This window comes from Carassius auratus, chromosome 21 (genome assembly GCF_003368295.1).
Source record: "Carassius auratus strain Wakin chromosome 21, ASM336829v1, whole genome shotgun sequence".
NCBI classification, from domain to species: domain Eukaryota; kingdom Metazoa; phylum Chordata; class Actinopteri; order Cypriniformes; family Cyprinidae; genus Carassius; species Carassius auratus.
The window spans coordinates 20,213,320-20,227,614 of NC_039263.1; the positions used below are offsets into that span (position 1 = coordinate 20,213,320).

General features: G+C 37.4%; 1 protein-coding gene across 3 annotated transcripts in view; it reads right to left on the reverse strand.

Annotated features, from left to right (window-relative positions):
• The window catches only part of LOC113038877 (probable E3 ubiquitin-protein ligase HERC1), a 63,423-nt gene that overhangs the window by 9,947 nt on the left and 39,181 nt on the right, over nucleotides 1-14,295 (reverse strand). For 2 of the 3 annotated variants that reach the window (XM_026196641.1, XM_026196639.1), the window contains exons 45-67: nucleotides 13,135-13,403; nucleotides 13,004-13,056; nucleotides 12,735-12,932; nucleotides 12,467-12,641; nucleotides 11,656-11,905; nucleotides 11,236-11,452; nucleotides 9,986-10,248; nucleotides 9,762-9,889; nucleotides 9,497-9,621; nucleotides 8,476-8,691; nucleotides 8,268-8,395; nucleotides 7,037-7,236; nucleotides 4,971-5,085; nucleotides 4,626-4,757; nucleotides 4,441-4,542; nucleotides 4,174-4,347; nucleotides 3,490-3,795; nucleotides 2,666-2,731; nucleotides 2,111-2,236; nucleotides 1,890-2,028; nucleotides 788-969; nucleotides 509-664; nucleotides 291-413 (exon numbers count right to left, since the gene is read on the reverse strand). In XM_026196641.1, coding sequence (XP_026052426.1) covers nucleotides 291-413; nucleotides 509-664; nucleotides 788-969; nucleotides 1,890-2,028; nucleotides 2,111-2,236; nucleotides 2,666-2,731; nucleotides 3,490-3,795; nucleotides 4,174-4,347; nucleotides 4,441-4,542; nucleotides 4,626-4,757; nucleotides 4,971-5,085; nucleotides 7,037-7,236; nucleotides 8,268-8,395; nucleotides 8,476-8,691; nucleotides 9,497-9,621; nucleotides 9,762-9,889; nucleotides 9,986-10,248; nucleotides 11,236-11,452; nucleotides 11,656-11,905; nucleotides 12,467-12,641; nucleotides 12,735-12,932; nucleotides 13,004-13,056; nucleotides 13,135-13,403 — 3,843 coding nt within the window. Of the gene's footprint in view, nucleotides 1-290; nucleotides 414-508; nucleotides 665-787; nucleotides 970-1,889; nucleotides 2,029-2,110; nucleotides 2,237-2,665; nucleotides 2,732-3,489; nucleotides 3,796-4,173; nucleotides 4,348-4,440; nucleotides 4,543-4,625; nucleotides 4,758-4,970; nucleotides 5,086-7,036; nucleotides 7,237-8,267; nucleotides 8,396-8,475; nucleotides 8,692-9,451; nucleotides 9,622-9,761; nucleotides 9,890-9,985; nucleotides 10,249-11,235; nucleotides 11,453-11,655; nucleotides 11,906-12,466; nucleotides 12,642-12,734; nucleotides 12,933-13,003; nucleotides 13,057-13,134; nucleotides 13,404-14,295 lie in introns of all 3 variants that reach the window. The other variant, XM_026196640.1, reaches the window with a different exon arrangement.

The following is a 14,295-nucleotide window of genomic DNA, read 5'->3' on the forward strand; positions in this document are numbered from 1 at the left end:
CAAATACATGTTCCTTTAAACTTTTTTATTCATCAAAGAAAGTTTTGTCAATAATAAGAATGTTTCTTGCGCACCAAATCAGCACGATTTCTGAAGAATCATGTGACAGTGCTGACTGGAGTAATGATGCTGAAAATTCAGCTTTGCATCACAAATATTTATTGAAATAGAAAAATTATTTTACATTTTAATAATATTTTACATCTTGCTTTTACTGTAATTTTGGTCAAATAATTGCAGCCTTGGAGACTTTTAATGAAAATGTACCTAATCGATCAGTAAGACTGTACCTGTGGGTAGCATTTCACTGTACATGGTCCAATACCCAGTTTACCATAATCACCGTCTCCGAAAGCCCACACGCTCAGGCCGTCTGATGACAGGACCAAAGTATGATTGATGCCACATGACACCTAAACACGACAGAAAAGTTCATCTTCACTCATCACGCACTGGTCAAAGGTCATTTACGCACATTAGAATGAAAGTCCAAACAATGAAGAAACACCTGTCCAATGTGGTACCCATCCAGTGCTGTCACTCTCTCTGGGACCATCTTGTTTGAAGTTGACCTCTGACCCAAGCGTCCAGAATCTCCACTGCCAAAGGTGAAGAGTTTTCCGTCTGCTGTGATGACAGCTGAGTGTTTGAACCCACACGCCAACTGAAAGAGGGAAATGATGTTCAAACGAAATCTGATCACGTCAGAATCAGAAAACTGAATCTGAATTCTGAAATCTGATCATGTGATGATTTTGGTGATGAATTGGACAGTAATTTTCTTTACCTGCACCACTTCCTCTCCCTGCAGAGCCTCGATCTGTTTAGGTCGCCTTTGCCTTTCACTGTTTCCGTGGCCGAGTTTCCCATAATCCCCATCACCCCAGCTGAACACCTCTCCGGTCTCAGTGAGAGCCAATGAGTGGCCATCAGACCCATATGATGTCACCAGCTGAGTCACTACATAACCTATTAGGGAAAAAATGACATGTAATAGAGGCTATATATGTTTCATGCATTTATATAGAGTTCAAGTTAAGATTAAAATATATAATTAAGTTTATAAAAAAATAAAATAATATTTTTTATAGGTCATTTTTATTATTATAATATATTTACCCTCTGAGGTCTAAAGTCTAATCTCACTGTAATCAGCACAAACTGGGCTATCTTTATTTTAGTGCACAGAGTTTTGTTGTTATTATGTCTGTATACAAAAAAGTAGACCCTTTACAGATTTGATTGATGTATTGCTCTTATCTGTACTATTAAAACTTAAAGTGTAATTTAAGTTCTTTTCGGTTTATCAGGAGAAAATGCCTCATAAAGCGTATACGCGTTAATCGACTCCAGAGAGTTAACTAAACTATTACATATATTATTTAATTATATAATTATAATTATAGTATTAGAAAAAGCTAAATATTATTAAATAATAAAATTAATGAATAAAATAATTAATAATAATAATAATAACAATAATAATAATAATAATAAGCATCAACTTAATCTTATTTTCAATACATAAAAAACCTTAATCTTATTTCCAATATATAACAAATAATAATAAATAAAAAGTACCAGCACCATTTTAATACAATGTGTTAAAATTCAATGAATATTATTATTTTATAGTTACAATATGTTATTAAAAATAAATTAATACATTGTTATTATTAATAATGCCATAATTATTATATTTTTGCTGTTATTATTATTGTTATTTATGTTGGTTTTTGTGAAGTTATTTTAAAAAAAAAAAAAAAAAAAATTGACAGCCACAGTTATTGTTCACTTTAAAAGGCTCTAAAATGATTGATATTTAACTACTGTGTTCTACACATATTACAGGCATTGGCTTGAAAATAAGTTTGTTGTGGTTACATTACCTTGTAAAGCTGAGATGATGGTTGGGGTGTAGAGGTCGTCTGAGTTACCCTGTCCGAGTCGACCGTAACTGCCCTCCCCTACTGCCAGAACCGTACCATTAGCCTGAACCAGGAACGTGCAGTTCTGACCACACACAACCTGAGAGAAACACACAGCGGAGATAAATGTAGATAACAATTTTTTGTGGTAGCTTTGCATGTGTTTTGTGTTGATAATCTACCTGTTGAGTCTGCGAGAGAGAGGGAGCGAGTGTGGGCACAGACGCGCTGGTCCCAGCATCCGCCAGCTGCCCGTGACGTCCGTTACCCCACAAATACACCTCACTTTTACCACCCTGCTGCCAGTCCTGTCAAAACCACAAACATGACTTTATTAGATTCAAAAAAGATGTGTAACGCACAAATACAATAATATTTCCTTTATACACATTACAAAAACATTATTCTTTTAATGCAATCTCAAGCCAATTTAGCAAGCTGTAAAAATAAAATAGGCATAGAGATATGCTTTAAATTATGAGGAAATGAGTTTTATGTAAAGTAGAGACAGGTTTTGTGTGGCGCTGGCTGGTAGGGCTGGTGTGGGGTAATTTATAAAAGCTGAATGAATAAAAACACGTGACGAGTGATAAAAATCTGCCAGAGAGAACAATGCTGAACACAGGGGCTACACTGACAGAGATGAATGAGGGAGATGAAGGAAGATCCGGATGTCCTAACAAACACTTCCACATATCTGCTAAACCTCACACACGTTCAGGAACACACAGACTTACTTCAGGTCTGCTGGTCGCCCAGGACATGAGCTGTTCATCCATCATGAAGGTCCATTTACTGTTGTCCTGGAAGGAGAACAAAAGACCCTTTGCATAAATCAAAGTAACCTTTAAGGGGCATATTGTAGAAAACAGGATTTTCTGAGCTCAGCTAAGGAATTATGATGTCAGTGAGATTTTATTAATATTTTGAATATTCCTTTTTATTTGTATATTTTCGTTTAAATTTTAGTTAAAGTTTTAGTAATTTTGTTATTTTAGTACATCAACTTAAACTAAACTGAAAAATGATGCCTTAGTGACTAGCTGAAATAGGTTGTTAAATATATTTTAGTTAACATTTTAAATTGTTTTCAATTTCGTTTTAGTTTTACTTTACTATAATATTACCTGTGATGAATCATAATACAACATGTTTTCCAAAAATTACATGGAAATCTGGAAAAATATAAAAAGATTCAAGGAAAAACTATAAAATAAAAATTATATTAGTGTTATACTTTTCTGCATTTTATCCATACTGATTGCACTAGTGTTGGAATTTTTTCATCGTTTACATCCTTTTATGCTTACTCAGTCTGTAATATTTGATTATTTGACTTTTTCCTCATTTTAATCCTCGTTATGTATTTTTTATTTTCTTAAAACGTAAATCAGCAAAAACACCTCATTTAATATTCTAATATAAAGTGTCAAAACAGGTCTCTAATAAATAGATTTTCTTTTTTTTTTCTTTTTTTTGTGCAAAGAAACCTTCCTAAAATTATACGCCGATTTTGAAAAATAAAAAGCATTTCAGATGGATTCATTCCTTTGCATCCTACCAATGGTTTGGTCAACTCCGTGGATCCAGAATGGTGGAATTCAGGTGCAATGAAGGATTCTGGGAAGGCGGTGCCACGAGCAAACGCCTCTGCGCTCTTCACTGTGGTTGAATAGATGGAAAGCCAGTTCCACTCTGAGGGGCAGAAGGATCCAGGGGCCCCGTCCTGATCCAGCTCTGTCCCGCTGTGGTGAGGCGGCCTGGGCTGATGGCACAGTAACTGATCCAAGAAGAGACCCACGGCCAGAGCGGCCAGACTCTGAAGAAAGGCACTGTGGGTCAACTGATCGCCTGCCATCACATGACTCTGAGGAACAACACACACGGAAGGATATATTGTTATATAATATCTATAATGTATTGACAATACCATTTCTATAGAAATTATTATGGAATAATTGAGGTTTTTCATTTAAAAAAAGCTCTCCAAGACTGCATTTATTTGTTCAAAAATACAGTAAACACAGCAATTGAAGTATTTTTGCTGATTTTGTTATTTAGATTGCTAACTTGAAGGGATGGTAAAAGATTATAGCAAAACTTCCCCCTTTAAGGCCATTTTTTTTTTATATAGTCTAGATTTAAACAAAATATTTAGCAGTTATCGTCCACAACGCAAAGACAGCAAAATATATCTCATTACATGTAGTTTGAGTTTTCAGTTTTGATGAGAAACTGTATGTACCTTCTCATAGCTGTACTGCTCCTGAAGCAATGTGGGAAGGCGCTCAAGAAAGACGGCCATGCAGGGGGCACGATTCAATCCCAGAATGCCCTGACTGCGTAGAACGGAACGGCAGGAGGCCAGAACGTGATTCTGAGAGATCCAGTCTGGGGTACAGCGAATAAGCAAAACATCCTGAGGTAGGAGAAACAGAATTAAACATTTCTTACACATTTTTTTTTATTAATCATTAACTGAACTAAAACTTTTTCAGAAAGTGCTCAGTACCTTTGATCTACCAGAACAAGCAGTCACCCCTATGTGTGGGATCCAGGTGGTACAAACCACAGAGCCCATTCCTGTAACCACAGTCTGCAGGACTGAACCATCCTAGAACACAGGGGAGTCACAATTAAAAACAGGAGCTTTTTAAAGCTAATAAAAGAAATACCTATAAGAAGCATTTGACTCACCCTGAGAGACCAGATGTTGAGCACCCCTCCGATTCCTCCAGACACCAGTGCAAGTCCACTGGGACAAAAGGACAGGGTCTTTACCGCCGTAATGTGCCCACTCAGGCGGAACACACATTTAGCATTGCCCCGCTGAAACACAAAACACACACACACACACACACACACACAGCTTCCTTAAATTGTTCTTACAAAGTCCAAAAAATACATTTAGTGACAAGTAATCTAACAGTAATAAAGTGAATTAAAAGTAAGGTTAAACAGGCAATAAATAAGAAGGCTTAAGTTATTATCCAAGTAAATTATCTCCCCAAAAAAGCAAAACGAATCATAAATCAATCTGACCTTGATGGCACTGCTCTTGTCTTGGCTGGTAGAAGGGGTGAGGAAATTGGGCGCTGAGACATTAGTGCCCCCTTGAGGAAGAGTCCACACATACAGGAGGCCATTTTGACATCCACTGAAGAAATAAAGGAAAATTTTTATATTTAGATGATGGATTGCACACCTGTGCATCCTTGAATACCAACATAACAGATAAATGTCTACATATCCTAAAAATACTTCATGAAGGACTCATTTAAAGCTCTCCTCTGAGATATCTTGTACCCGTTCTTCACGTTAATGGTGTGAAAAATATTAATAGTGCCATATTATACACTTTTGTAACATTTTAGGACCACTTGATTCACACTTATAATGTTAATGTTTCTTCCCCCAAAGTCGTCATTTAATTTGACAAATTTTCATCTATTTTCCACCCTCTTTATGACTTTTAGGTTTTACTTCTGTTCTATCTATTATCTAAATGAATGTCACAGGTTTTATTATGAACAATTTACCTGTGTATTTTACTACATTATTAAATTGTATTGTTTTGAGTTGTCTATATATATATATATATATATATATATATATATATATATATATATATATATATATATATATATATATATATATATTTTTTTTTTTTTTTTTTATATATATATATTTGGTTACACTCTGTTTTAGTATTGAAAGAAAATATGTTGCTATCTGGATTATTATACCTGGCAAAAAAATTAATAAAATTCCTTAATGAAATATAATATTAAAAATTTATAATAAATTTATAATAAATAATTAAAATAGGGAAAAAATAATTAAAAAAATATAATAATTAAAACTATACAAACATTTAAAAACAACAAAAACACACAACAAACAGTCCCTCCAGAAAACACTGATTATTTTTATGATTGTTGCGGGCAAAAATGCTTGATTTTGCGGCAGGTTTCTTAAAAAATGCGATGGAATATGCGGGATATTTTTGCAATCTTATGCGATGAAATTGTGGGAACTTGCAAAAACTGCGGTTTGATGAAAAAGAGAAAAAAAGGTGACCCCCAACACTCTGTTCTCACTAGGCTATTACCTTACTGTAATGAGTCATTTCTTATGACTTCCTATGATAAGCAAGCATACTAAATCACAGAATATTTAAGTTCTCATTCTGTTTTATTTCAGACCTTAACACATGGCTCAAACTTACAAAACATTGAGTCAGTCAAGTTCTCTAGCTTTACAAAAGGAATAATCAACTACTTCTGTAAAAATGAATACAAATAAAATATACACACAAATATACAAATGCTGTTTTACAGGAATTGCAAAGTGCAATCTTACTGCTACGTAAATTATTTTACATACTACTGATATTACAACTGTAAGGTTTTGGTACTATTCTGTAACAAAAAAGTACAATCTTACAACTGTAGAGGTGCATCAACTTCTGAATGAAACTACAACAGTCCACTGTGAAAACGAAAACTAACTGCATAGCCTTTAACACTGGCCTATCATTCGCCATCCTCATCCCTCTGTCAAAATAATTTGCCCCCACTGTCATGTAACACACCGGGTAACTGCTTCGCACGGTCTTGAATGACACCGCGGGCTTCACAGATGATGTTCACGTCGCGCAATTACGTCACTTCATAAGGTTCCCATTGGGAAATAATGGTGATTTACTTGTTTGAAGTAAACGCAACATTTCTCAACTTTCTGCTAAGATATATGTGACTTTTTTGCAACAAAAATTATTATTATTATGAAATCATGCTACCTCCGCATATTTTGCTTCCTGAAATCGGCAATTTATGTGGCGAAAGTGCGGCGAATTTGAAAAAATGTGACCCCCGCATAAATATGCAGCCCTTGGCTGATTATGCATTAAATCACGCGATCACATAATCGCGTTTTTCTGGAGGGACTGAACAAAATTACAAAAACTGTAATAGCATCTCAATGATACTATAAAATAACACTGGTTTCTATTTCCATTTCAATGCCATTTTAGGATTTCTACATGAAATGAGTGAATCTGGCTCTGAAAATCGCTGTAATGACTATTAAGCATATGGCACACTCACACTGCCATCATAAGACGAGGCTCCGGTCCTCTGCCGGGCAGAGGGCACCACTCGGCCGTGTTGACTGTGCCCATGTGGAACAGAGAGTGGAGGGTGACCCACGCACCGCTGGCACGACCCCAGATCTTCACCACCTCAGAGCGGCCCACAGACAGCAGCAGATGACCGGTAGGGTCCCACCGGAGCGCACTCACACTCTCCTGTCAACATAAAAGCATGTCACTCTCAAAATATATGGGTTCATTTGCGTCAAAGTATGTGTTCAGTTTCAATCTGTCTGAAATGTGTGAAGAAACCAAATTCATTTCACTAATTCAGTTCATCTGGTTTGTTCAGGTCATCATTGAAAAGTTTCCCCAAAGTCTCCATGTTGCATTTCATCGAATGACAACAAATGTATTTTGTAATGAAAAGTTTATGGGTGGCAAGATTTTGTATGTTTTTGAAGGAATTCTCTTATTTTTATCAAGACAAAGGTACAGTAGAAACACGACTGAGATTTAAAATAACTTTTTTCTATTTGAATATATTTTAAATGTAATTTATTTCTGTGATCAAAGCTGAATTTTCAGCATCATTACTCCAGTTTTTTCTTTTAGTGTCACATGATCCTTCAGAAATCATTTTAATATGCTGAATTTGAGATAAAGAAACATATTAATTATTATTATTATAACAACTGCTGAAAAGAGCTGAGTTGCTTAATATTTTAGCAAATAATTATTTATGTAACAATAGATTTATCTGAAATGCAAATCTTTCATAACATTATAAATGTATTTACCATAACTTTTGATCAATTTAATGCACCTTTGCTGAATAAAAGCATTATATAATAATTAAAATATATAATTATTATCAATATTAATATTATTAGTAATATTTAAAAAGTAAATATATATATATATATATATATATATATATATATATATATATATATATATATATATATATATATATATATATATATTTATTTATTTTTTTGATAATAATATAATGAATATTACTGTTCATCACCATCACTTATTAAATTATATTAATTTACTTATTATATTTTATGCCAATTTTGATTAAGAAAATAAAATATAGTGTTGCTTATGATTCCTATCCCTATTCCTATCTTCCAAACAAACAATTTCAATTAGTCCACATAAATGATTTTATTCACTAACCAGACCATCATTATTGGCGAATGAAGTGTTTGTCTTTGTTTTGAGGACTCCATACTCACAGGAAATGCTGTTAGCAGAACAGGCGGCTCGATTTCGTAGCTCTCAGCTGTTGCTAGTAGAATTTTGCCATCGGGATAGCCCACAGCAAAGGGTTTTTCAACACTGTACCAGGCCAGACACTGAGGTGCTGAAAAACACAGCGACAGTCATTCACCACTGAATTCAAGAACACACATTAAAACATCTTCAGCACATTTAAGGACTAACCTTCTTTCCTGTAGCAGTGAGTGAGCTCTGTTCGCTCCACCCTCAAGTCGTCTGTGACCTCCAGCCAGCAGAGGGAGCCATCCAGCCGGCCCACCAGCAGACTCTCAGGAGCGCTGACCTGGCTGCAGGCTTCAGGACTGAGGAACGGAGTGGAGGTCTGAACCCACGAGAGTGCAGTGACCCAGGAGGACTGAGCCTCGATGTGTGCCTGAGTACCTACAGGAAAGAAAGTCTTAAAAGGTGCTTCTATAACACAACCAGAAGCAAATAAAGTTTTTTGATGCAAGATTATGGTAAAAAAAAAATTCTTCAGAATAACATGCACTGATGTATTGCGCACAATAAGTCCAGAAACAATTAGGGCCGTTTCATAGTCAACGCGAGAAACGCAAGCAAGCAACGCGAGCGAGCGACGCGCTCCCTTTCATAGTCTAAACAGTGAACGCAAGCGTCACGGGTGATGCGTGTATGCAATACACCGCTCACGCAACAGGGGGTAGTAGAGTCGGGTGATATTAGTAGAGTCGGGTCGCGTGATATTCAGATCACAATGGCAACTGAAGAGGAGTGTATTCTGTTGCTGATGAACTATCGTATAAATGTGGATGAATACGTATAAGTTTGCATAATTTTTCCTCTTCGCCCGCCATTGTATTCAAACCTTCTTCTTCTGTAAACACAATGTACTTGAATTAATGTACAATACTTGCAATGTCGCCCCTACCGACAATGCATAGTATTGCGTGAATCGGCGCGTCGCGTATCAAAAACTAGGACGACACATTTGGCTACGCACCGACGCATAATGGCAGCCGAAGTGTAACGATGAGTAGCCTCGGGGACGCGTATGCGTACAGATGCGTTGACTATGAAACGGCCCTTAATAAGTAAATAGAGATAATTTTGCAGTCATATTGTCTTTACGTTTACTTGCGCTTACAATCAGTTATAAATTACTGTATGCCCATTCGATTACATAGAAGATTTGGTGCTGTGTGTGGCAGCAGGATGCTGGTCTGACCATTGACAGTCCAGATGTTGATGAGTTTGTTCTGGAAGGCGGCCAGTAGAGTTCCCCCTGCGCTCCACGATACGGCGGACAGCAGATGAGATCCCATTGAACCATCTGAGCTCTGAGCATCCTCACTGCAGAGACCACACACAAACACACATCTGTCAGCATCCAAAGTGTCTCATTCAACAGAAAAATTATTTCCCGACGGACCTAGGAAGCATCTGGAATTTCTCTCTTTCCTAATCAAAGAGAAAAAGGCAGGGAGTCTCACCTGACGCTGCAGGTGTGTGTGTGCTGCAGTTCTGCTGTGTTCGGCGTTACGGCCCACAGTCGAACAGTCCCGTCCTGTGAGCCGGTGGCCAACAGACCTTGTTCTGAATTCCAGCTGCAGCTGCTCACCTACAAACACAGCAGCCAATCAGGAACAAGCCAAGACATAGAGAGAGAGAGAGAGAGAAGGAGGCTTGCAAGACATTGCATCTACATCCTCTTTACCCTGTTCAGATGTCCTTCCAGCTTCTTGATGGGACACTTGCGCAGATCTCCGGCCATGTCGCTGTATGTCTGGGGTCTGACAGGGTTGTCTTTCTCAGAGACCGCCAAGGCCTGGACCAGCTGTTGTGCCGCCCACTGTCGGTGTCTGCTGGTCAGCCTGGCCGACAGGGCACAGGCAGCGAGCGCATTAGCCAGCTCCAACGGCCCGACCCGCACTCCCGCTTGAGAGTGAGGGGGACCTGAGGGTGGAGGGCTTCCGCCTTCTGTCCAATCACGTGCAGAGTTAATTAGGATAAGTTAGTTCCAGATCATTAACTGCCATTTAAAAATTATATATGGATACCTAAGTGAGTCACTAGAATTAAAATCAGCAGGGTCCCCAAAACCCTTGACCACTGTCCATAACTTTTCCATACTGGAAGTTTTCCAGCCAATCATGATTACTGGTTATTAATTTATTTATTTATTTGTTTAGACATTGCATTCTTAAGGAACAACTTCTAACCAATGACATATTTTAGAGATAAGCTAAGAGAAGAAAAGGTAAGAGAAGATATAAGATAAGAAATAAATTTGATTCATTATAGACATTTCCTTTTCATGATTTCCAGACCTGGTAATCGCAGTGTAAAATTTTCTGATACTTCAATAAACAGTTTAAACAAACCAAATAAAAAAATTACTTGTACCTCATGACAGTGAGATTTATTAAAAGTTAATAAAAACTAATAAAGAATGAAACAATAAAAATGAAAACAATTAAAAATATCCTGAAACTTACAGGTTTTCTATGATAGTGACATAAAATATCAATATTTTATTTATTTTTAGAATCTTGACAAATAAATAAAAATATCCTGATGCTTCCAGGATTTCCATGACAGTTGGATTTATAAAAAGCGTATAAAGAAAAAAAAAACAATTGTAAATGTAATAATAAAATGTAAACACTTAATTATTAAAACGAATTATTAGTATCAATATTATTTATTAATATTTCATATTTTAATATTTAAAATGTAATATTTATAAGTATTACATTTATAAATATGACAAGTATTATATGTTATGTCATGTGATCATTAGCTATTATAAAAACAATTATAATAATAATAATAAATAAAAAAATTACAAAACAAATCACTTAAAATATTTCAGGTCTAAGGGGTTTGGATGACAAAGTGCGGAAATCGCTGGTCTAAATTAAACTAAAACATTTAAAATGTGTACCATTTTGAGAAATTCTTTACCCTTTGATTCAGTGGAATCGCTTCTTTGCACATTATAACGGTATCGAACGCCTTTCTCCGTCAGGAGGGACACCAGACTCTGTGTGACCAGGAAGGTGGGCGGGGTCAGTTCTCTCAGCTCCTGTGGCGCCCCCTTGAGGGCGGAGCTTTGCCTCATCCTCTGCTGCGGATCGGTGATAGCGCTGATGTTCATCCCTGTAGCTGCTGCCATGAGATCCTGAGAGGAAGGACATGCAGGTGAGACAGCATGATTACACGGAAGACAGGATGATTAAATGAGCTGAAGGGAGAGAATGATGAAGAGCATAGCAAGGATAATGAGGTGAGAAACATTAGTAGAGGAGACAAGAAAGACGGTTGGGAGGGAGGGGAGACAGAGAGAGAGAGAGAGAGAGAGAGAGAGAGAGAGAGAGAGTTTACCTGAGTGCAGATGTCCACTAACTCTCTGTAGGCAGCAGGACTGTGAGACACTAAACTGCCGATAGCAGAGCTGAGGAAAGATAGGAAGGCGGAGCCTGTGCGATCATTCACAGAGCCACGCCCGATTCCCTGCTGGCCCACGCCTGTGTGGACACGCCCCCCCGCTGCCAGACACATCAGCCGCACCAGGATACGGATGTCAGCCAGACCCAGAGCCTCCAGACCACTGGACTGATTACACACTGAACAACTGAAACACATGGTGACAGACACACAGTGTGTAAATTTGTACATCGATATGGATTATCAAAAAAAATAATAATAATACAAAATTAAGGGCTTGCAGTGGGTTATAAAAAAAGAGTCGGGTTTAAACTGGCTACATGACTGGAGAAGTGCACCATATACACAAAAATTCATTTCAGATTACGAGGACAATTTTTTTTTATAAATAATAAATAAAATAAACATATGCATAAATCAGTCATTATTATATATGTATTTTATACATATATAATACTGGATTTGTGTGAAGGAGTTAATTTTCTGACAAGGCAAGGAAAATCTGTAAGGATTTTGCTAAATGGTTTTAAATAAAGTAAAATGTATTAAAAGAATGAACAAATTAGTCAAATATAATGAAATGGCCAAGGGAAGGGTAACACATGTGACTAATGAGTGTGATGCTGATGGGTGAATAATGGAGTCCTGCAAGGCTTCGATTCTGTGCAGGTCAGTCAGACATTGATGGATCCATCACAGCATGACATGTCAGACTCGATGAGGGAAGTCCGGTGTGAGTGGTTGTTACCTGGTGGACGTCTGTGAGAGCGCTCTTATCACTATACTGTAGGCCAGCAGGATCTGAGCGGTGGAGGTGACTCTCCTCAGAGCCAACAGTCTCTCCTGGGGCTCCCGCAGGGATGCTGCCTGCTCCCCGAGACTCAGAGGAACCGAGGAGCTCTTCAGCTCGGTGCTGACAACACCTACACACAAAAATAAAACCACAACCTGCTGCATTTCACTCCGATTTTTTGGAAAGCTCTTATAGGAAACATGAAACAAAGGGAGAACATTACCTTTGTAGAGCAGGTTGTTGGCGCTGCTGACCGAACCACTAACAAGGGCTCCGAGCGGGTCGTGTTCAGTGAAGGGGATTGGGTTGGGCACGGGCTTCTTCTCACTCAGACCCAAAGGCCTCAGAAGAATCCCAAAGTCCTCCAAACCTGTAAGCCTGTCTGAATCCGAGTCTTCCTGGTTACCTAGATCCCATTCATCTAATACAGAGACATTCAAATCATTACACATTCATTTATTAAAATGGATAGTGCTGGTTCTGCACAAATACCTTCTGATGTACCATCTAACTGACCAATCAGATCAGACGCCAAACCTCTTGCGCTGGAAAAACAACATCTGGGTTGTTATATAGCAAAGAAGTCAAAGGCTACAGCATGTTGACCGTTTCTTCATCTTCACCTGTCCTGTTTGGAGCTCATAACCCCCAGGTTGGAGGCTAGGTACTTTTCCCTGCATGCAGTGCACAGGAGGTAGTACGGGCTGCCTGATCCGCATTCCCCTCCGAACCAGCCGTCCACGTAGGCTCCGTTGCTGCGGTAACCACGGCGACCGGCGCTCTGACCGCAGCCCGGGTGGTGACGCTTCATGTGGTTGTTGAACTGCAGGGTGAGTGTGTTACACAGCTCACACTCCACCATCTCATGAGGATCCGGGGGCTCATCTCTTCCCTGAGAGAGCAATGAAAAATACACTCATAAACCGACAAATAATATGAAAAGCAAAACAGCCAGAATGATGAAACAAACAACAGTATTCAGACAGAATGGGAGAATAAATCAGAAAACAAATACAAAACGATAGGCAACGATAATATGACTCACACAGTAGACAGAAAGACTGAATGACAAAGTGAGAGAGAAATAGAACGTATGAAAGAACGAGAGAAAAATAGAGCGAATGAAAGAAGAAAAGAAGAAAAAAAAGAATGACAGAATGAAAGAAAAATAGAGAATTACAGAAAAAAAAGGGATCAAGGAAAGAATGAGGAAAATAGAACAAATGACAGAACAATAAAAAAGACAGAATGATGGAAAGATAGAATGAAGGACAAAAAAAAGAAATGAAAACCAGAACTATAAAAAAAATTTATGAATAAAAGATCATTAAAAACGTTAAAAAAAATGATAGAATGAAAGAACAATACAATGAGTGACAGAATGATTGAAATACAGAATTAATGAAAACAATGGAAAAATGGAATGAAAGAATGAGAGAAAAATAGAACATATGAGAGAACGAGATGAAAACAGAAATGACAGAACGATAAAAAATAGAAAACAAATGACAGAACAATAGAAATAAAGAATTAAAGAACAAAAGAACAACATAGAACAATAGGAAAATACAAGTAACGAGAGAACAATAGAAAAATAGAACACATGAAAGAATGAGAGAAAAAAAGAACAAATGGCAGAACGATGGAAATCTAGAAAGAATGACAAAAAGAAAAAATTGAGGACAAAACGATAGAAAATTAAATGACAGAATGATTAAGGAATAGAGAGTATGAAAGAACACTAAAATGTAGAACAAATGATAGAACAATAGAAAAATAGAATG